Source organism: Doryrhamphus excisus, chromosome 15 (assembly GCF_030265055.1).
Source record: "Doryrhamphus excisus isolate RoL2022-K1 chromosome 15, RoL_Dexc_1.0, whole genome shotgun sequence".
In the NCBI taxonomy this organism is placed as follows: Eukaryota; Metazoa; Chordata; class Actinopteri; order Syngnathiformes; family Syngnathidae; genus Doryrhamphus; species Doryrhamphus excisus.
Window position 1 is genome coordinate 6820191 of NC_080480.1, and position 22760 is coordinate 6842950.

The following is a 22760-nucleotide window of genomic DNA, read 5'->3' on the forward strand; positions in this document are numbered from 1 at the left end:
ACGACGTGCTTATCATGACGCTCCAAATGGTGTGTGGGATAGAAAGACGGGCAGATGAGTGTACACCAGCTGCAGCTCTTTTTTTGCACATAGCACCGACTCCCCAAAGAGCCCAACCTGCCAGCACAGCAGATACTTCAACGTGCTGACAAGCAACATGTGAAGAAGGATGCATGAGGTATATGCACATACACTCACAGGCCACAACATTAAGTACCACGGCACAAAAGCAAGGCATTGTCTTTGCATTATGCATTCTTCTGTATGAACCGTATCGTCATATCATCATAAAGTATATGATTATTTGCATTTGCAGTTGACATATGAGTAGTCAACTTTGAGGGAAAGGGAGTCAAGGCACAAAAAAGGTGACATTGACGATGTCCAGAGCAGGTTGGCCAGTTCCTGTCTGTCTGATTTTCTAAGTGCATCATCTTTTCCCTGGGAGCATCCTTGACTAAATAATGCATGCATGTACTAAGGATATTGGACAGCCATACCACCCCGCCGCACTAACGGAGTGAGTGTGCACACATTGCCTACAGCACATGCTTTAGTGATTTGCATCTTTTAAACTTAATGGAGTTGCAATGTTTATGTATAGACGTGCATTGTTTTTTTTTATTTATTGAACTTCCTCTTAATGTCTCCTCCCTTTAGTTTCACAGCACTTCCTTATTGTCTTTAAATTGAATTTCTTATAATTGTCTGGAGACAGACCAATCCATCCTAAAGTCCATTGAGGTGGCTGGTCTTGGGTCTGGGACTGTGCACAGTCCCTTTCCCACAGAGCCTCAAATGTTGACATAAAGATAAAGTAAATACATGAATAATGCTTTCAATTATTATTCATTCATTCATTTTCTACCGCTTTTTCCTCATGAGGGGTGCTGAAGCCTATCCCAGCTGTCTTTGGGCGAGAGGCGGGGTACACCCTGGACTGGTCGCCAGCCAATCACAGGGCACATATAGACAAACAACCATTCACACTCACATTCTTACCTATGGACAATTTGGAGTCGCTAATTAACCTAGCATGTTTTTGGAATGTGGGAGGAAACCGGAGTACCTGGAGAAAACCCACGCATGAACGGGGAGAACATGCAAACTCCACACAGAGATGGCCGAGGGTGGAATTCAACCCTGGTCCTCCTAGCTGTGAGGTCTGCCACTAGACCGCCGTGCCGCCTCAATTATTATTATTATTATTAAACACCCCTAAAGTCCATTGAGGTGGCTGGTTCTGGGTCTGGGACTGTGCACAGAGCCTCAAATGTTGACATAAAGTTGATATAAAGACAAAGTAAATACATGAATAATGCTTTCAATTATTATTATTATTATTAAATGCCCCAAAAGTCGCACAAGAGAGTTCAGCCTACATTTTCTGGGAAAGAAAGTCATAAAAAGTATATTATCATGCATCACATCAACAAAACATTAACTCCACTAGCTTGTTTTGCTTTTTCTTTGACTTTGTTAGTGGTGCCATTCACCGCACCATATGCAAGCAGCACTTTAATACAATGTAAAGTAGTCAGCGTACAGCTTCTATAAGTGTACAGTTACCGTCCCCCTCAAAATAATGCAAAACACAGGCATTTTTTTTTCCACAAAATGGACCCTTTTAGTGTCTTCTGAGTTTATTTTGCCACGGCGTACGAGGCAGCATCATTTCAGGAGTATAGTCAAGAATATTTCACATCATAAGTAAAAAAACGCGCACAAAGTAAAAAGAGCAGTTAATACAGCAACACAGTTATCAGTAAGTTCAAGTCCCCAGACATGTCAGAACCCATGCATTACTTACTGAATAACCATACACCCTAGTGTGCTATTTAACACTAATGTGAGGCGTTTCAATCAAGTGAGGCTGTAAAGCAGTCTCCTGAAAGTGCAAATGGGTGAACATAAATACTAAAAGCTCACGGGCGACGTGATTTTAAAAATAATTATATACACAAAGAAAAGAAGTAGTAATAATTAAATTCCCTTTTTACCTTTTAAGTGGAGACCAATTTTATCCACTGAAAAGCGCCCTTCACGCAGCAAACTGGAATGACATTAGCATTTCATTAAGTCACCTTCTGACCAATTGTTCCCTTTAAAAACGCTTTGATTTGTGCATTTGCAGTACATCAGATAAAATAAATGAGCAATTACCCTTTCTCAAAGGGCCTCAATGTCACTCTACTGACATTGTCCAACTCTCACACTTAGAATATGACATTAATCGACCTACTTGACATAATTAAAAGAAAACGGTGAACAAACATTTCCTGCAGGAAATTTCACAGCAAGAAATGCTTCATCGCTCAGTGCATTGGTGTGCGCCATTCTTAGAGTTCATACATATTGATGACGAACAGGTTGGCTGCGGGACTCGTCCTTCCGCGTCCAACCGTCAAATCCTTTCAACCGAGGGAGGACGGGAACAAAGGGAGGAAGCGTCAAAGAGCGAACGAAGGAACAGACTTGACTGTAAATGTAGCAGAAGGTAACGCATGCATACATATACTGTATATACCAGTTAGAGGTACCTCTTTTGGAGTCTATTCTACTTTGCAAGGAACATATAGAAAACACCGGCGTCATCAATCCACTGACATCTACAGTACACTTAAATGCTAAAAAAAATATTTACATTACGGTTAGTTGGTGTTGGCTGTTGCTGTGACCTGTACAGCAAGAAATGTAATTACTGGCATTACATGTCAATATATAGCAAATTTCACACATATTCATGATTCATTCAGTACAACAAAAGCCAACGCAGGTCATTTGGCTTGTGCAGAACACGCTACTGTAACAGCATGATTAGGAATGCAACATTCAAACACAAGAGAGAGACAGAGGACAGAGTGGTTCAAGGTCAGTCGGTTCTCTGCACACGCATCCTCCCTTCTCCTCCCTGCTGGGACTCTACAAAAAAAAGGGGGGGGGGTGCTGCAGTCAGGTGGAAAAGTCAGTGCTAGAAAAATGATTTCATTTCATGCAGTAGTTCTCAATTGGCTTGGCTGCGGGACCCACAAAAAAAAAAAATTGCGGAAAATTTTCCACAGAAATGTCTCAAATTCTATCAATATTTCATGAAAAGACATTTGAGGACTTTTGAATTTTACATAAAGACACTAAATAATTTCTCAAGGACATTCAACGTAAACAAGCTTGATGCTAAATTACACTGCAAATCCTGTAGATGCGCTAACAATTAGCATTCATTCATTCATTTTCTACCGCTTTTCCTCACGAGGGTCGCGGGGGGGGGGGGGGGGGGGTTTCTGGAGTCTATCCCAGCTGTCTTCGGGCAAGAGCCAATCACAGGGCACATATAGACAAACAACCATTCACACTCACATTCATACCTCTGGACAATTTGGAGTCACCAATTAACCTAGCATGTTTTTGGAATGTGGGAGGAAACCGGAGTACCCGGAGAAAACCCACGCATGCACAGGGAGAACATGTAAACTCCACACAGAGATGGCCAAGGGTGGAATTGAACCCTGGTCTCCTAGCTGTGAGGTCTGCGCGCTAACCACTTGTCCGCCGTGCTGCCCTACAATTAGCATTAGCACCTCCAAATATGATATATAACGCTGTCTATGGCTCAACAAGAGACAGGACTGACGCATTTAACATCAGTAGACTACTAACCAACGTAATTATTTTTGTATGGTTTCATATAGCATTGTCGCCACCTATAGGAGTATTAATAGACACAACCCCATTCATTAAGGATCATTGAGGATAAAGACTATTGAATGCGTATGAATGCTAGAGAGGTCATGGATTCTGTGCGCTGTTACAAGAGGCGGTTATCCTTCCAGACTAGCCTTGGATAATATTTCAAAAGGTAGATATATATATATATGTATATAAGGTATATATATGTTCTTCATGTATTCTGTGTACAGTGTAGGCGACTTCTGAGTTAATTTAGGTATCATTTCTGACTTACAGGCTGCACGGCGGACGAGTGGTTAGCGCACAGACCTCACAGCTAAAAGAGCTGAGTTCAATTCCGCCCTCAGCCATCTCTGTGTGGAGTTTGCATGTTCTCCCCGTGCATGCGTGGGTTTTCTCCGGGTACTCCGGTTTCCTCCCACATTCCAAAAACATGCTAGGTTAATTGGTGACTCCAAATTGTCCATACGTAGGTATGAATGTGAGTGTGAATGGTTGTTTGTCTATATGTGCCGTGTGATTGGCTGGCAACCAGTCCAGGGTGTACCCCGCCTCTCGCCCAAAGACAGCTGGGATAGGCTCCAGCACCCCCGCAACCCTCGTGAGGATAAGTGGTAGAAAATGAATGAATTTCTGACTTACACTCCCATTACATACCCAATCCGACATCCACTGGAACACTCTCCCTCACCACTCACAACAGCAGAGGAAGGAGCACGAAGACCCATCAGGACTGCGGAACTTCCCAGAGCTGGGCGTGTCTGTGCACTCTGCGATAAATGCGTGAAGGTCTGAGACGCGTACCTGCTCTTGCGTTTGGGCCTGACGAAGAAAGCGAGACATTGTAAGATCTCTAAAAAAATGTGCTAGAGTGAGAGGTCACACAAGAAGGACAGACTGTACCATAATGGTGTCGTAGGCTCCGGTGATGAGTGCGATGAAGAGTGACAGCACCATGTAGATGAAGAGGGAGATGAAGGTGTAAAGGTAGACCTGGCTGAAGATCCAAACCAGTGTGCCGCTCTGCTCCATTTCAGCGAACGTCACGAACATGTCGTCTCCGTTGATCAGAGAAAAGAGGCACTCTGACACCTTGGACAGGGACCGAAACTGCACATGTGGAGAGAAGTTGATAAAGGGATGAAGCGTTGGTTAAAAGGGGCCTATCCTGCTCATTTATGGAGCTTTTTAAATAACATTGCTCCATAAATCTCCAGTTTTTAACCCTGCTTGTACTTTGATTTAGTAGTCTAATTAATTGCTACATTTCCCATGATGCTTCGAGTACAGCTTCAGAAAGTAGTGACGTAGACAAGTGAAATCATGTTTTGAAGTCTTATGCAGCAATCTTTGACACATTTTAAGTTTGATAAGGTGTACAATTACGACTACTCTTTGGACTACTCGGACCACTTTAAAGCGCCGGACTACAGTACCCGTGGGCCTTTGTTCAGTAGCAAAAAACCTTTTAATTTGTGTTGACATACATTAAAAATGTAATTTTTGAATTATAAGATGAAACTGTAAGACTTGTGTACATATGAGTCAGTCACAAGTGTGTCAATACAGCTACAGTAATTTGCCTGGAGGTAACAAAGAGCAAGGACAAAAGAAAGAGAGGCTGACAAAGTGTGTGATGAAGAAATTTAAATCAAAACAACTTGAGTGTTTTTAGCTCCCAGAGGGATGAGGACAGCGATGAATGACTTTCCGAGTAGTCTACTGTTTATGCTGTCAATGCTGGAGTCTATCCCAGTTGACTTTGAACGAGAGGCAAAGTACACTCAGGACTGGTTGCCAGGATACAGATAAACAACCATTCACACTCACACTTCATACCTGTGGATAATTTAGAGTCGCCAATTAACCTAACACATGCATGTTTTTGGAATGTGAGAGGAAACCGGAGTACCTGGAGAACATGAGACGTCCGACGGAGATTTGATCTCACAGATCTCCTGACTGTGTGGCCAACGTGCTAACGACCAAGCCACTGTGCGACTACTGTTTATATTACATAGTCATATTACACTCACTGTTCTGCACTGTTTAACAAGTCATATTACAATACAGTAAACTGTTTGGCAATTTTTGGCATTAAAAGCATTTATTTAATTAAAAGTTTAAAACTGTCTAACGCCTTACCTTGGTATGATACGGCCCCAGTACAATCCATCCACAGAAGCAGTATCCCAAATATATGGCAGCCGCACAGCAGCAGAAGCGGATGACATTGGGAAATGCAGCTCTGAGTGTCACAATCAAGATCTGGGTCGTGAAGAAACCATAAAATGATACATTTCCTTCAGATAAATGCGACGACAGTAACATTCTTCATTGCGAGTGTCAATATGGCTTACGTTGTATTTCTGAAAGAAGCTGAAATAACGGATGACTCCTACCCACACCAACAGGGTGGACGTTCCCAGCAGGATTCCACATACATCATATGATGATAAATTCTGCATCAAAACACAGATTCCATCTTAAAAGTGGCAGTTTTTACTATACATAATAATAATAATAATAATAATAATAATAACAGTCACATTACCTTAGACTCAATCCCAATCTTGATGAAGCTGCCAATGATGGTAAACATGTCGCTGACAATAAGCAGAATGTACCAGCCATTGATGAATTCCAACCTGTCGCCCCAAGTCACGCCACGGCCCAGTCTGCGCTGGAAAAATTGCGCGTATTCCTGTATATAGAAAATATATGAAAACATGTACAAGCTTATTAAAGACCTGCTAGGTTAATTGGCAACTCTAACTTGTTCATAGGTATGAATGGGAACGTGAATGGTTGTTTGTCTATATGTGCCCTGGCGACCAGTCAGGGTGAACCCCACGTCTCCCCCGAAGACAGCTGGGATAGGCTCCAGCATACCCGCAACCCCAGAGAAGATAAGCAGCATACAAGATAGATGGACGATTTGGAAAATCCTACTATGTAATATCCAGCTGGCTTGACTAAGCAATATTTTGTCAGCTCCGAAATATATTAATACACCCCCTGATGGGTTCAGTACAAAGTATAAAATCGAGAAGTCTGCAATGAATCTTTCTCTCTGTATTAACGTCCATGAAGGCGTCTTGAGTGAAGACTCTTACAAAGATACACCCACTTCCTGCCTAGAGTGTCCTTGACCTATTTAAATATCGTCAGTTTTTTTGTTTTTTTTCTTCCTTCGCCAAGACAACCACCCACTGGAGTGGTCTTACATGTTCTTCTCATATCTTTTCGAGTGCTATTATTCATTTTTACAAATGCTACAGAATTCTCCAAGAATTTCTGCAGTGTGGCTGGGTCATATTTCCATCAAGACAATTGCTTCCTTCTTCTTTCATAACTTCTTTTAAACGCATTATAGCAGCAGTGTGCAAACAAGGGCTGCGTATAGAAAAATGAACCAAAGGATGCGGAGGCCACTTTGGTACATGTTGTACATTAAAGATGCTTAAACCAATCCAATGTACAGGTAGGTCAATATATGCTGAACTATATGAACAAAACAGAGTGCCACAGGTGACAAAGCAATTTTCTGTAAAAAATGTAGTAAAAAGTAAAAAATAAAACACATTAATAATAAATAAATTGCATTCTAAGAAATATTTTTTGAGAATAAATAAAGCACAGTTATTATAGTACATAATATTATTCATAATAATACTAACAGTGCAGGTCACTGTTTTTCTCTTGTCTACTTCTCTTTGTCTATTTACATCAGGGCTGTCCAGCTCCCAGTGATGTAAATGTAAAAAATAAATAAAATAAATGATAAAATTAAAAATGTAATTAAATTAAAAAATATATAATTATGTGTCGAAAAATTTATAAAATATTCTAAATTAAAATATAGGTATATATTTAAAAAATATAATTAATTTAAAAATAAATTTAATTTTAAAAAAAGAGCTGCAGGCACCACGGGCATGTAAGACTGATTAATTAAATAAATGTGACCCAAACAATTAACCCAATGCACAATATAGATAAATACAAGAATATTATTCATAAATGGTTATTTATTTATTTTTTCCTAAAGCTTGTGTTTATGGGCAGCCCAATTCACAGTACTGACTGGCATCGCCATCTATTGGCCATAACAACAATTGCATGTTAGGGCAGCAAAAGGCTGTGCTTGTACATTTCCAAACATTAAAAGCTTCAAAAATGTTAAATGTGTTTGTTTCTTACATGTTGCAGGAGGACACCTCTGAGGATGGAGCGTCCACACAGCAGCAGAGAAAGCAGACAAACGAGTGCGACCAACACGTCGAAGAACTCCCGGGCATAGGTCTCCGCTGGCAGAGAACAAGAATAAACAAGAATAAAGACGAATATATACAGTTTCTATCAAACTGCTTTCTGTTACTCACCATGTCCAGACACGTTGGGGTCCGTACATTCCTTTATGGAGGCCTCGTTTTCTAAAGTGACCTTAATTTTACCGCTGTGAGCTCTGTTGTCCATGAGGATCTAAGTAAGACAAACCAGAACCTCATTAAACTCCTACCTGCCTTCACGTCATCAAAACACTAAGGATACAAGAAGAAGCACAGCAGACCGTGATAGCAAAGGTGTAGCAGTCAGGGATCTCATTGTTGATGATGGTTTGAACGTTGATGGCCTTCAGGTGGAATTCAACCGTTACGTTGATCAGCCTGGACGTGAATGAATGAAGACAGGACACAAGTCAGTTCACAAAATGACTTCCGACTTGTGTTCAAATGCGATTAACATATACTGAACATGGCCTCTCACTTGTAAAAGTTGAGCGTGAAGTTCCTGTAGTCACGAGTGGAACCGTAAGTCTTCGGGTTGAGTCCGATGCAGTCTGGAGGAAGAAGGAGGAGGAACCAAAGAACATGTGGAAGTGTCAAAAACCACACATATTATTTTCCATATCATGTGAAGCACAAAGCACACTTCCTTTACAAAATAAGCAACATAACATACTGAATCAGCGTTTTGAGTGCAATACAAATGAATGGCTACAAGGGGCCAAGGACAATATTGTGCTGGGGTGTACAAAGTGTGGCCCCGGGCCCATTTTCTTTTAACAAAAGAGGCTAAATGTACCTAGAACACAAAGCTTACATGCAAGCTGTTACTCTCTATGCATATTTACATGGATTGTTTTAGTTTTAAAACATTTTTTTGCAGTATGTGGATAAACCGTGCACTCTAAAAAGTAATTCAGAGTATCTGTTGACACCACTTGATTTTATACATGAATGCAATGTAAAAATTTAATTAATTGATTTAGATAAACTTTCTAAGTTGCTAACTTTATTTTTTAAGTTATGTTCAAATAATAATGTTGGCTATTACATGAACTTAATTTAGAATGTCATATACACTCAAATTTTATTGTTGGTAAGCTTAAAACAAAATTCAAGTTGCCATGACTTAATAAAATTAGCTTGGTAACATATATATATATATATATACACACACACACATATATAGTATATATATATATATATTAAGTTACTGCTACTTAAAAAGTGTGCATTGTTATTATAATTAAGTAGACAACAAATTAAACTACTTTGAATAAAAAGATTAAGTCAGTTGACATACAAACATATTTCTTTGAGTTACGAACTTAAAAACTTGTCCCTATGACAACAATTATTCAGTAAGCATTACTTAAAATAAGCTTTGAGTGAAGAGGAAAAGCTAATTTGTGCAATGCAATATTGTTTGTTGCTTCAAAGCAATTTTGAAATTAAGTTGTCATAACTAAGAAAGACTAATGGAAACTGTTGAGGCTAAACGTTTATTTTTGAGTGTGGGTACTGCTAACCTAAATGATCCAAAGTACACAGCAGAAGTAAATATGAGGCGGAGACATTATATTCAAATGAAGGTGCATGAGAAGTGGTGCATGGCACTAATGTTTATCACATGAATGAAAAAGGCAAACAGTGTTTTTATCCCCATTTAAAGCCATTATAAAACGACAATGGTTAGAAACGTTCATTGGATTGCTACCAATGTTAAATCAGCAAATATTTGAACATTCGTATTTGTTGAATAAGTAATCAAATACAATAAACGCACTGTTGGAAGTCTATTTCCCTCTGGGTATGCCAAAAGTGAGAAAGGTCATCCTACCAGTGACAATATGCGGATCAATGTCAAAGGTGTCATTGGCAGGGATGATGGTGGCGCTCCTGTAGTACCTCTGGCACAGAGAGAGCGTACTTCCATTGATGCCGATCCCTTGTACATACGCGTACTGTCCCAGCGAGATCTGGGGGAGTGCTAGGTACTGATAGAACAAAAGTAATGGACATTAAACCAGTTTAGAATCAGTCTCCAATGCATGGATGATGATATTATCCATAACTGCATCGTGAGTTCATCTGCATTCGGATGGTGACAACAAAGCAGTGCAGTGACCAATTCCCTTTTTTCCTACCTGCTCAATGGCAAAGTTGATGTGGCTGTACAGTTCTTGTTGCGTGTGGACCGCTTGAGGAGTGTCGTCTTGGTAACCCTTCAAAAAAAGATGTTTGAACGCCGCTGTGTTTTCCTCTTTAAAGGTCACAACCATCTGGTTGCTCAGTCCAAACAGCACCAACTAAAATGAAAGGAGAACATACTAAGTCATAAACACAGATATACTGAATTGGATATAGTGATGCATATTTAATGTACAGAGGAATCTCGGTTAGAGGGCCTGACAGAATGGAACACAAAATGCAGTTTTTAAATTAAACGTTTTATTATTCATTCATTCATTTTCTACCGCTTTTCCTCACAAGGGTCGCGGGGGTGCTGGAGCCTATCCCAGCTGTCTTTGGGCGAGAGGCGGGCTACACCCTGGACTGGTGGCCAGCCAATCACAGGGCACATATAGACAAACAACCATTCACACTCACATTCATACCTATGGACAATTTGGAGTCGCCAATTAACCTAGCATGTTTTTGGAATGTGGGAGGAAACTGGAGTACCCGGAGAAAACTCTCGCATGCACAGGGAGAACATGCAAACTCCACACAGAGATGGCCGAGGGTGGAATTGAACCCTGGTCTCCTAGCTGTGAGGTCTGCGCGCTAACCACTCGTCCGCCGTGCTGCCCGTTTTATTATTAAGGGAGAAAAAAAATCCTAACCTACATTGCACTGTGTGAAATAACTGGTTGGGCCACCTTTAGCAGCAACAACTGCAATCAAGCGTTTGTGATAAACTTGCAATGAGTCTCTTAAAGCACTATGGAGGAATTTTGGTCCTCTCATCTTTGCAGAATTGTTGCCATTCAGCCACATTGGAGGCTTTTCCAGCATGGACTTGGACTAGGCCACTCCAAAGTCATCATTTTTGTTTTTCTTCAGCCAATCAGAGGTGGACTTGCTGGTGTGTTTTGGATCATTGTCCTGATACAGAACCCAAGTTGGTTGCAGCTTGAGGTCACGAAAAGATGGTCGGACATTCTAATTCAGGATTTTTTTTTTGGTAGACAGCAGAATTCATGATTCCATTATATTATTTAAGTCAAAACAGTCCCAGACCATCACACTACCACCACCATATTTTACTGTTGGTACGGGTGGTTCTCTGTCAGTTTATCATACAAGACCATGTAGGTTTGTTTTTTTCCCCTTAATGAATAAAATGTTTCATTTAAAAACTGCATTTTGTGTTCAGTTGTGTTGTCATTTACTCATTTTTAAATTAATTTGATGATCTGAAGCATTTCGATTTTGTTAGCAAGCTACCAGAATGCTAACAAGTATGTTTTCAAACAAAAAGACATTAAGAACACAGCTGTACTCATGCAGTGTATTAATAACACGACAACACACAAGCCATATTATAGGCTAAAAAATGTACACAAACTGAGGCAAAATCCGGCATACATTATCGATGTTAACCACCATGCTAACAGGTGGATGCCATTTTTTCTCCTTGGAAATAACACACGTCTCATTCAACCTAAGTGGGTAATCATTTATAATGTAATAATAAAGCATAAAATGGACAGCATAATAGCTTAAGTGTTTGACATCCGTGCCAGATGGTAGCTCCTTGTGTAGTTTCGGAAACACTAGCTTCCACGGACAACTTTGTTACGATCTGGCCTCAAGGCTTGCAGCAAGGTAAACACAAATGAATACATGATTGTAAGTTGTTAATGGAATTACAACAGGAAAACCCTGATGACCAGGCTAAAGGCTAGACTGTGACTGTGACATTACGGAGTGTCATGGGTTGGAACGGATTTTAAAACTACCTGAACATGAAGGAAGGATTTTGAGTCACGACCTGTCAAAGCCACCTTACCTGCACGGTAACAATGACGATTTTGAGTAGCTGCAGGCCCAGCTTGAATGGCTTACGTCCCTTAGCGTGATACTTGTCGCAGGGGCTCATAAAGAAATACTTCAGCTTCCTCCGTAGGGATTCTTCCTCTTCTTCCTCCTGTTGCCGATGAAGGTCAGGGACCACAAGTTCGGCCCCAAGAAGGTCCTGGGAGCCATAGCTGGCCATGGAGGAGAGGAGCCTGTCTTTCTCTGTGACGGAAGACGAGACAGCCATGACATTCTTACTGTTCATCAACATGAACTCATATATGTTTTTGTAAACCGGAGCTTTCATTCCCAACAACAAACATGGACACCCAAGCCCTCGTTAGGGTCTGTAGGCAGGATATGGAACAATCTGATTGATTGCTTACTAAGTGCTTTAATCTTCCGGTGCTGCTTTTTCTGTCCACTTCTTCACTGCATTATCAAAAGGAAGTTACTCTGTCCACTCAGTCCATATGAATGACTTAAGTATTTAGTCAGCTGGGATAGGCTCCAGCATACCCCTGCGACCAAAGTGAGGATAAGCGGCATAGAACAAGTATGTAATTTAGGCCACCATTCCCCCCTGCTGGTTACATAGCTATGTTTATATTTTAAAATATTAATATTTATCATTGACTAACAAATGGAAATATGTATATAAAGCCTCAATATACTCACATCTTTGTGATGAAAACTGTCAGCTTCATCTTTAAAACTACTGCATCCTTGCTGCTCCTTGTGCGTCTATTGTGTTGTGATGACTAGTTTGTTTCGCTCCTGTCTTCCGGAATCTATTTGCACATGTGCAGTAACATGGAACAGTCCGTTGCATGCGAAGGGAAGGGGAGCGGTAGAAATGCTCATGCTCATGATTGAGATATAGTTTTATGAATTCATCAATAATCAGTTGTTGTGAGACGTTTGGGGACCCATGGAAAGCATGGCAATTGTATGTTATGCCTAATGATAAATGGAACCTGACCAAGACAGTTGTCTGGTGACATCATCAGCTAAAATGGACTTTTAAACCTCCGATAATCTAATCTGTACAAGCAAGGATCAGATCAATAAAAGGTACCAATAGGTTGCATTCATTTGACTTTGGCGCCAGGCTGCAACAACTCAACTATCTCACTCACTGACACACTTGTGACTGACTCATATTTACACAAGTCTTACAGTTTTAAATTATAATTCAAAAAAATTACATTTTTAATGCATGTCAAAACAAATTAAAAAGTTTTTTGCTGCTGAACAAAGGTCCACAAGTTGCTTCCTAATTGTGGAAAGATGTGAAAACACAGGTCTCTGTTTGTAGTATCACTTTTTTGTGACATAAAATAGTGGAAGCAGGAGGACACAAATATAGGAATTAAAAATAGGAACAAACTAATGAAAAAAAGGAACAGGCAAAGAAGCTACACTATGCCACCCCTATGGATTTGTATGATATGCTGCCATGTATTAATCAGTATTTACTTTTTTTCCTATTGTGAAAACAAGCAATTATGTCATTTTGATGCTCAAAAGAGGGGATATTTCATTTGGGTTTTGTGCTTAGCCTCCTACCATATCTGTCTTAGCCTGGCCTGTCATATCAGCTTTAAAAGTTGTCAGTGCGGTTTCTAATCTTTTTTGTACACTTCCTGAGCGTTTCCAGCAAACAACTTAACCAAACATGCTCGTCTGCTTGCCATTTTGTTTGTAGTTTAGCATTTAGGTTCACCTGCTTCCACAAAAAATGTGCCCCTATCGTCCAAGGCGGGTGATTTAACACGACTGCCTAGCTATCATTCATCACCTTGCGGGAGAAGCAATTGCATTCGTTAATTTATTGTTCTTTTGTCTTGTCATTGAAAAATTAAAAGGGAAATTAAGACAAAACGCAGACAAGTCCATCACTGAAGGACAACAGAGGAGGTTGTTTTGACAAACCTGTAGCAAGGTCCTGAACGCACCTCGAAGATGCCATGGTGATGTTTTCGGACGCTCACAATGGCGACCAAAGGCAGGAAATTACCTCGATAGCCACCGCAGGACGGTGAGCATGTTTTAACGCATTCATATTTGTCGAGTCTCTTCCGCATACATTAAGTGCGACCTGGCGTCGCGGTGAACGAACAATACATCATACATTACAAAACCCATAGCTGCTTCCGGGATGGCACGTGACGCCGTCATGTGACCGCTGTCAACAGCTCCGACCAATGACATCACGGAAAAATTCATTGAATCACTCATAGCACTATTTACAAGATTGGAATTACTATTATTAGGGCTCGAGCACTGACCAGTGCGAAAGCCCTATTGTAATCGTAATGTTTATTATTATTATTATTATTATTATTATTATTATTATTATTATTCTGCCGATTCGACGGCCATTTTGAGGGCCTGAACATGCCCGAAAACTCACCAAATTTTGCAAGCGCGTCAGGTCTGCCGAAAATTTCGATCTGGTGGGGGTCCCGAAAACAATGTTCCAAAATTGACTCTCTAGCGCCACCTTTTATTTTTGAAAAAATTGGCCCCCGACACCAGTTTCACCTATCGTCACGAAACTTTGTGGAGACGTCTATCGTGACAGGACGGACCAAAAAGTCTCAAGAACCCATATTGGAAAACGAACAGGAAGTCGGCCATTTTGGATGGCGCCGGCCTTTTTCGGGCCAGAAGTTGGGGTCGTATCTCGACGAACTCCTCCTAGGGGGTTTGACCGAATGAGTCTGTTGTTCCATCAACGGACACTAGACGGCTGGCCGACGTTAAATTGCGAAGGATTTTGGGATATTCCATACGATGTGGGCGTGGCACGCCCCCAAATTTTGCCCTTTTTCATCTGTCCGGGCCTTGCACGCTGAGCGTAACTGTAGACGTGAATAACTTGCCTCCACGTGGTCAGATCTTCATCATACTTGGTACATGTGATCATGGCCCCGCCCCGAAGGTCCCCGTAGGTCACTTCCTGATTTCGTCGCAGCGCCACCTATTGGCGACAGGCTAAAGGCGTGTCATCTACATGAGGCCTTTTCTGGCATGAGATTCATCAGATGAACACCGAGGTCACAAGGTCACTGCCTGACAGCCTGGTGAAGCCTGTTGATGGACCATGATGCAGGAAAAGCGCACGTGGTGGGCGTGGCCTGGCGGCGAATGCTCAGGCCTCGCCGTTTACACAGAAAGGGTCATCATTCGCCCGCAGAAGGTCGCATGTGCTTGAAAACTCATAAGGGGGGGCAGATTCCAGGCCTGAGGGCCCTGGTGGGGCCCCCATTTGAAACCAAGCCAAATTGACTCACTAGCGCCACCTACAAGTTTTAAAATAATTATCCCTCGCCTCCCGTTGCACGTATGGGCATGATTTTCGGAGGAGACATCACTCGTGACAGGACGCACAAAAAAAGTCTCAAGAACCCATGTTCAAAAACCAACAGGAAGTCGGCCATTTTAGGTGGCGGCGGCCATTTGGGGAGGATGTAGGGGTCGTATCTCGACGAACTCCTCCTAGAGGGTTTGACCGAATGAGTCCGTTGTAGCATCAACGGACACTAGACGGATGGCCCACGTTAAATTGCGAAGGATTTTGGGCTGCTACTTAGGATGTGGGCGTGGCACGCCACCAAACTTTTACTTTAACCTTAACCTTATCTGGCCCTGCCTGGTGTCTGGCCTTGCCTTGAAGCAATGTACATCAAAGTCAATACACAGTTTGACTGACAGACTGATGATGTCAGTCGATGGACTGTGATGTGTGTAAAGCACATGTGGTGGGCGTGGCCACGGCGAATGGTCAGCCTTCGCCATTGACCATCGAAGGCTCATATTTTGCCCGCAGAAGGTCACAGGCTGCTGAAATCTTACACGTAAGGTCAGAATCCAGGCCTGAGCGCCCTGGTGGTGCTCCCATGTGACACCAATCTAAATTGACACACTAGCGCCACCTAGAAGTTTCAATTCATTATCCCTCGCCACCCGTTGCACGTATCACTATGATTTTTGGTGGAGAAGTCTATCATGACAGGACGCACCTAACGCTCCAGAACCCATGTTCAAAACACAGCGCCACCAACTGGTGGAAATGTATATCTGCCGTAACTTCCTCCCACATGGTCGGATCTGCCCGAATTTTTTTCTGGTGGTTCGGGGTACCCTCTGGTCTATGACAGTGTGTGTACATACGCTATAGCGCCACCAACTGGTGGAAATGTATATCAGCCGTAACTTCCTTCCGCACGGTCGGATCCGCACCTAATTTTTTCTGGTGGTTCGGGGTACCCTCCGGTCCGTTACCATGTGGGCGCATAGACTGTATAGCGCCACCAACAGGCGGAAACGTATATCCGCCACAAGTACCTACCGCACGGTCCGATCGTTGCGAATTTTTTTATGGCGGTTCGGGACGTCGGACGGGACGTGACCGCGCACCCGCCTCGCCGCCGGCGTCGCCCCCTCCTGGCGGAAATTTGTAAATGCCGTAACTCCCTTACCGCTTATCCGATCACCGCGGTTTTTCATACGGCGCGTCCGCACGCCCGTCCGGTCGCGCGCGCGCCCACGACCCGCGCGCACCCCCGACCCGTGTGTACCCCCGACCGCGTTGGGGTGCTCGAGCCCGCTCATCACTGCTCGCAGTTTTAATTGTATTTATTTTCTTTCCATTGACTATTTTGAGTTTTTCTTAAATGTTGTTGTATTTTATGTTGGTATGTAAATTGTCATGAATTTGTCATTAATAACGCATCAGAGTACAAGGCTGTTGTGTTTAATTTTTATTAAACATATATAGATAAAAGTGTTAGGCAAGAACCATGCCGACAGAATCTACACCGCGGCAGCGTGTATTTATCCAGGCTGATTAACGTTTCAAATATCAATTATACTTTACTGTGCAAAACTTGAATAAATCATAAATTACATCTTCCAAACAGTGTGATTGATGATGATGAAATCAATGATTACCAATACAGACACTGAACCAAATGTAATGTAGTGATGGCCGAGACCAAGCTACAACAGTAGTAAGCTTTTGAAACAAATAAACAAACTGTAACAGGAATGATATTTTCTTGTGCAAATTCAGGAGGGACAACAGGACATGATCTGCAAAAATTTGGAAACCAGATAATAAACACAAAACAAAAATAAACACACGTAATTGAGATGACAATAAAAATGTCTATTATTGACACTGTAATTAGATTCAGGTCCTAATTTAAAATATAAAATGTCCAGGTACTCACCACTGTGAGTATCATTCATCACAATGAATGATGATGTAAGATGATCAATGAACAGATCTGAGTCATGGTCTCGTCATACTAGTCTCACAATTATGGTGCCTTCAAGGACAACCGAACACAGTAAGGACATCTTGACGCTTGATGAAAAAACGTTATCACTGAAGCATAAAGACACAAACTGAAAAACTGTGGGCTTTTTGACATGTATTATTATTTATAAATGATTATTGACTAAGGACTGAGGATGCCACATCAGACAGAATATCACAGTCTTTTATCAAAACAAAGTAAACCGCAGGAACAAATCTTACTCCAACATAAAATCAGAATAGTTTTTGGTGTTTCACCTGCATTGAAGAACAAAAAAAATGTCCCTGGTATCTCCTGTTGTCCTTATCTGCCATCCAAAGCCTTGTCTCTGACTATGACGGACTCGTTAAACTTGATCATGAGTGTGGTGCCTTTGTGCCAGTGGGCAGTGACCTTGGCAGGGAAGCCGCTGTGGGTGAGGATGGCCTCCACAATGCCTGCGGTAAAGGCAGCGCAGTTTAAGCTGCTGTTCTCTTTGGGCACAGAGATGTAAGCATTGATGAGCGGCTCCTTTTCTATAATGTAGTACGTCTTGTCGTCATCATTGGCCTGCTCCAGTTTGTCAGCCTCCTTCCCGAACAAAGACTTCCATACATTCACCTAAAAAGGCCAAAAGTATCACTTCAATATATTTTGCAGCCACCACATACAATTTTACTTCTCTAACCACTCACTGTGATAAGTTCATAAATGCTTGAAAGCATTAACGGTACAAACCTTGATGAAGAGCAGCATATTCAGCACTTTTGTTTCCCTTTTGCCGTTCTTCTCCCTTAACACCAGCACATCCAGCATGCCGGCTCCCACACTTTGGCCCATGTCAGCCAGGCGTGTCTGCAGCTCAGAAACCGAGTACACTCGGCTCTGACAGTACTGGACCATCTCTGAGAACAGCAATGCAAAGGCACTCACACTGACTTCGGTCTTGGGTCTCGTCAAGGGGCGCTCCAAGATGTTGGATTTCCCTCGAGTGAACCGTGTGTCCATTATCTGAGAAAAGTGACAAAAATGTGTTTTAATTTCATCAAGGATCACTTACTTTGCTGTGGTCTGATGGGAGCAACTAGCAGGATTAACAAAGTAAATAAGAAGGCTGGTCATTGCTGTGAGTCAGGTGAACATTACCTGATATAATGTAAACATACATACTGTATACACATTAAGCACTTTTGAAAACAATATTATCTGTACCATAGGTTTGACGATTGTCAAAGTTGCAGAATACAGTCATAACAAAATGTTTGGAAGCATATTATATGGCTGATTATAATAAGCGACTGCCTTTCTCGGTGCGTAATGTAAACTGTTTTTCTTTCTGCCATTTTTGTATTGCTATAACATTAGCCTCAATGCTACCGGTTAGCTGTTAGCTTTGTTGCTGACTGTCGACTCCTATAGAGTAAACTGTATAATAACGCTTTCATGAGTGGAATCTTAGTTGTTTTTAAACTCTTATGGCCCCGGTAAATAAATACAACATGTCTATATACGGAAGGAATGTGTTGACAATATAAACCAACCGTACTGGAGCTTAATGCTGAGCTTCCGCTTCTTCGTCGTCACCTTGTTGCTTTTTGATAGTTCAATACCGCCACCTACTGTATCGGAATGAGGTAGCACCTCCAATACAAATACAAATCAAGTATCTTGGCACGATACATTTTAAACAGCCCCTAAACAAACATATATCTGACCCAAATTGAAAGTGAAATACCAGAAAACTACAATTACCTAGCCAACAGCAAATAATAAGGGATTCAGCTATGTACTGTATTTTGAGTAATAATTTTAATTGATAAGCGTTAGATGTCGCTAAAGGACAATCTAATACCTCCGTCAAAGCATTGCCTTCCAGCAATTAACACATTAAAAAAGGAAGACAGCTTTGAAAACTTGATAAACCTGTTTTTTGAAATAGCGAATTAGTTATATAATCATATGCCTAACGGTTTATTGAACAAAACCACCGCTAGTTTAGAACAGGGGCTGTGTTCCACTTCGCGCACTTCCGTACTTAACTTAGAGCATTTTGACCACATCAGTGGCAAATACAGAGGTCGCCAGTACCCGGATGTTGCACTCAACACGCCCCCAAAACGGTGAGTGTGCAGCGATGGACACTAACCACTCTCAATCATCGCCATCTTGGCTACGAATCGGAAGAGGAGGGACTAGGTCAAGTGGTGACAAAAAAACTTGAAGCAAATGAAAAAAATGAAAATTAGAAATGTAGAGGAAGAAAATAAATATTGCGACCGTCATTTCCGGTAAGTGTGCAACGACATTAAAAGGGTTTGGAACGGCACTACACTGTTAAGATTCGCACCGTCGGGAACTAAGTGCGGAGTGTACATAGTATACATATTTGAGTGGAACACAGCCAGGGATGCACAACTTTAAACACGAGAAGTGTTCACAAACGTAATTAAATAAACCACAATAACAATTCAGACATTTTTTTACAATACGGTTGTTATTATTTAAAGGTTGTGCAAACAGTTAATATTAATATTTGGTGCATATACATACAAACACTAAAAAGTAAAATGGATGAAAAGTTGGTGCTTGAAGGGCGACTCCAACTTCTCGTCACCTCCCAGTTGACGTTACGTACGCCGCCGTGGCGTGCCTGCAAACCCAATAACATGGAGTCCGGTGCCTTGCCCCTTGCAAGGGATCCATGCAAAACACCTAAAAAGATCCCAGACAGCGACGGTAAAAGAGCGGACTTGTGCGTGTGAGCAACCGGGGGCTTGCAGCGGGCATCTTCTTCGGGGCGTCAAGGCTTCCTGCTCGGTCTCCAGCTATGACTAGCTCCGCTTAGACTGCGACGCCTTCCCCTCCATAAGCGAACCAGGCCGATATCAGTGAGTATTTAATAAACAGTAGCGGATGGTGTTTTTTTTTAAATGCACCGTGCATGCATGGTTCATCCTTTCACCTGACAACGCCAGCTATGTACTTAACTTACTGCAGGCTAACAAGCCAGGCTGCAGCACCTTTTGACGTGGGTGTTTTCTTCCTGCTTTAAGAGGGGACAGACAGGACAGGGGCCTGGAAATAAAGGCCACATCTTTATGTAACCATTCGGCCCTGTTTCATATTGAAGAGCAGACGTATTGTGAAAATGGGTCAGACAAGACAGGCCTTGCAGCTGCAGCCGGTGGGGGGACGAATCTACTGAGGACAGCTAAAACGTGGACATTCTGCAACTCAGCAATCTTTTGCATTGTCTGATTTTTATGGCACCGGCAGTTGAAATACTTCCGATGCAAACTTGGGAGGGTTTTAAAGAACAAACATCATTGACGCCTTCTTGTTTGGTTCTCTACAGAAGTGGAAGAGTGCACCATGTAGGCGGGCTGGTCACCAAGTGGGACTCCATACTGCTCTCTGGGGGACAATGGAGCCAGAAGGGCGACCCCTGACCCCAGGGACCAGCTATGTGCCCCCACCTTTGAACTCTGCACAAAATCCCGTCACCCCGACTTTCCTTAACAGCACCTTACAGGTAAATGTCATTATACTCACCTAAAAGATGGATACAGCTTATATCTCACAATAGTCATGCATAGATAAGTCAACTGTGGCTTCTTCAGGCTTCTCATTGGCCAAAATGTGCTTTTATGTGGATTGTATGAGGTGTGGTAAGACACAGAATTACAATGCTATCCACTGTACTGTAGTTGTAATGACAAGCTACACAGGTAGTCCCATTATAATGGGCTTATAGTCAGTTCAAACTAAAGTCTCATAGGATTAAAAATTCAAGTTTTTTTCCATAATGGCCGCAAGGAATCTTTTTAGAGCAAACTCAGTGATGTCCCAAGACTTTTGCACAACACAGTCATCCCTCGTTTATTGTGGTTAATACATGAATTCCAACAAAGTAGTATTCAATATTAATAAACCGAATATTTTTGTAGTTGGAGCATAGAAAACCTGTTTAAATCTGTTTAGAGTCCTGTAGACATGAAATAACACCCCTATAGTCACATCTAGACTGCTATTATTATTTCTTTGTGCCACATTATGCAACTCAAAGACACAGGCTATGGAATATTTTTGTAGTTGAAGCATAGAAAACCTGTTTAAATCTGTTTAGAGTCCTGTAGACATGGAATAACACCCCTATAGTCACCTTTAGACTGCTATTATTCTTTGTTTGTGCCAGATTATGCAACACAAAGGCACAGGCTATGGAATATTTTTGTAGTTGGAGTAATAGAAAACTTGTTTAAATCTGTTTAGAGTCCTGTAGACATGGAATAACACCCCTATAGTCACATCTAGGCTGCTATTATTATTTGTTTGTGCCAGATTATGTAACACAAAGGCACAGGCTACGGAATATTTTTGTAGTTGGAGCATAGAAAACCTGTTTAAATCTGTTTAGAGTCCTGTAGACATGGAATAACACCCCTATAGTCACATTTAGACTGCTATTATTATTTGTTTGTGCCAGATTATGCAACACAAAGCTACTCATTATATATATCAAGCTACTAAGCTAATTAGTTAGCCATAAGCGCTATGGCTAACATAAGACTCCTAGTGAGCACAATACTACATGTGACTTTGTGGTGACTAGTAATAGGACATAGTCAATAATTGATATGTTTTGTTGATTATACAAATACTATAGGAATATTATGTAAGCCAATTTGTCATTTTAATTTTAGAATATGCCACAGGCTAATCGTAAATGAGCTGTCAGATGTAAATGGCCCCCAGGCTCCACTACTGTAGAACAACAGAACAGGCTGGATGTTTTTTTTTTTTTTGCCCTGCCATTTGTTGCTAGGCAAAACGTAGGGGAAAAAGCCAGCCACAGCCACTAGGCTATTTGAATGACGAACTACATGGAACACTATCATGAATGTGACAACATACAGCTCTGTATTCAATATAAAGCAGGGATCTCAAACTCAATTTATTTGGGGGCCACTGGAGCTAGGGTCTGGGTGAGACTGGACCGCATCAGGTTTTCAAAAAAAAAAAAAAAACGCATTTATTAAAAACAAAAAAATTAAAAAAACTTTGCTTTGGTTCCAATTTTCAACAAGATAAGCTCTGATAAAAGTCTGTTCTGTAAAACTGTTCTCAAATATCTTACTTTTTATTTTTCTACACACAATAAGATGAAAAATAAATAAACAAATCAAGAATAAAGAAAATCAATCAGTAATAAATAAATAAATAAATATAATAATAATAATAAAACGGCAAATAATAAAAACTTAAGAAACCACATATAGTTGGTGGGTAGACAATTTTTTTTTAAATGAACAAAGCATTATTAGAGCCCTGTAGACATGACAAAACACGACTATAGTCACATTTATACTCTTTATTTACAACATATTGCGCAACTGCAGGGTCTTGAGACACATGCTAACTCGCAAACTAGAGCGCTAGCGACCTAAACGGT

At 41.4% G+C, this 22760-nt stretch overlaps 3 protein-coding genes across 9 annotated transcripts in view; 1 reads left to right on the forward strand and 2 right to left on the reverse strand.

The window, feature by feature from the left end:
* Positions 1-1184: 1184 nt before the first annotated feature.
* Positions 1185-14164, reverse strand: mcoln1b (mucolipin TRP cation channel 1b). Its single transcript, XM_058050485.1, has 14 exons — positions 13935-14164; positions 11992-12221; positions 10124-10285; positions 9817-9973; positions 8458-8530; positions 8261-8357; positions 8073-8172; positions 7891-7997; positions 6242-6391; positions 6048-6149; positions 5833-5955; positions 4591-4797; positions 4345-4509; positions 1185-2922 (listed from the first exon to the last, which is right to left on the reverse strand). Exons 1-13 carry the CDS (start codon positions 13969-13971, stop codon positions 4375-4377), a joined length of 1680 nt encoding a protein of 559 aa, XP_057906468.1. The 5' UTR covers positions 13972-14164; the 3' UTR covers positions 1185-2922; positions 4345-4374.
* A 2605-nt stretch (positions 14165-16769) lies between these two features.
* trappc5 (trafficking protein particle complex subunit 5) lies at positions 16770-19245 on the reverse strand. 3 transcript variants are annotated; one of them, XM_058050489.1, is made up of 3 exons: positions 18850-19245; positions 18047-18319; positions 16770-17929 (listed from the first exon to the last, which is right to left on the reverse strand). In XM_058050489.1, exons 2-3 carry the CDS (start codon positions 18314-18316, stop codon positions 17633-17635), a joined length of 567 nt encoding a protein of 188 aa, XP_057906472.1. In that variant the 5' UTR covers positions 18317-18319; positions 18850-19245; the 3' UTR covers positions 16770-17632. The 3 variants fall into 3 exon arrangements, with proteins under 3 accessions (XP_057906472.1, XP_057906471.1, XP_057906470.1); XM_058050488.1 differs by having other exon boundaries at positions 18855-19080; XM_058050487.1 differs by lacking the exon at positions 18850-19245 and adding an exon at positions 18521-18843.
* Positions 19246-19474: 229 nt separating this feature from the next.
* wizb (WIZ zinc finger b) overlaps positions 19475-22760 on the forward strand; it is a 37958-nt gene continuing 34672 nt past the window's right edge. For 3 of the 5 annotated variants that reach the window (XM_058050476.1, XM_058050478.1, XM_058050480.1), the window contains exons 1-2: positions 19925-20196; positions 20664-20840. In XM_058050476.1, coding sequence (XP_057906459.1) covers positions 20733-20840 — 108 coding nt within the window. In that variant the 5' untranslated portion in view covers positions 19925-20196; positions 20664-20732. Of the gene's footprint in view, positions 19597-19924; positions 20197-20663; positions 20841-22760 lie in introns of those variants that run through there. The other 2 variants (XM_058050477.1, XM_058050479.1) reach the window with 2 other exon arrangements.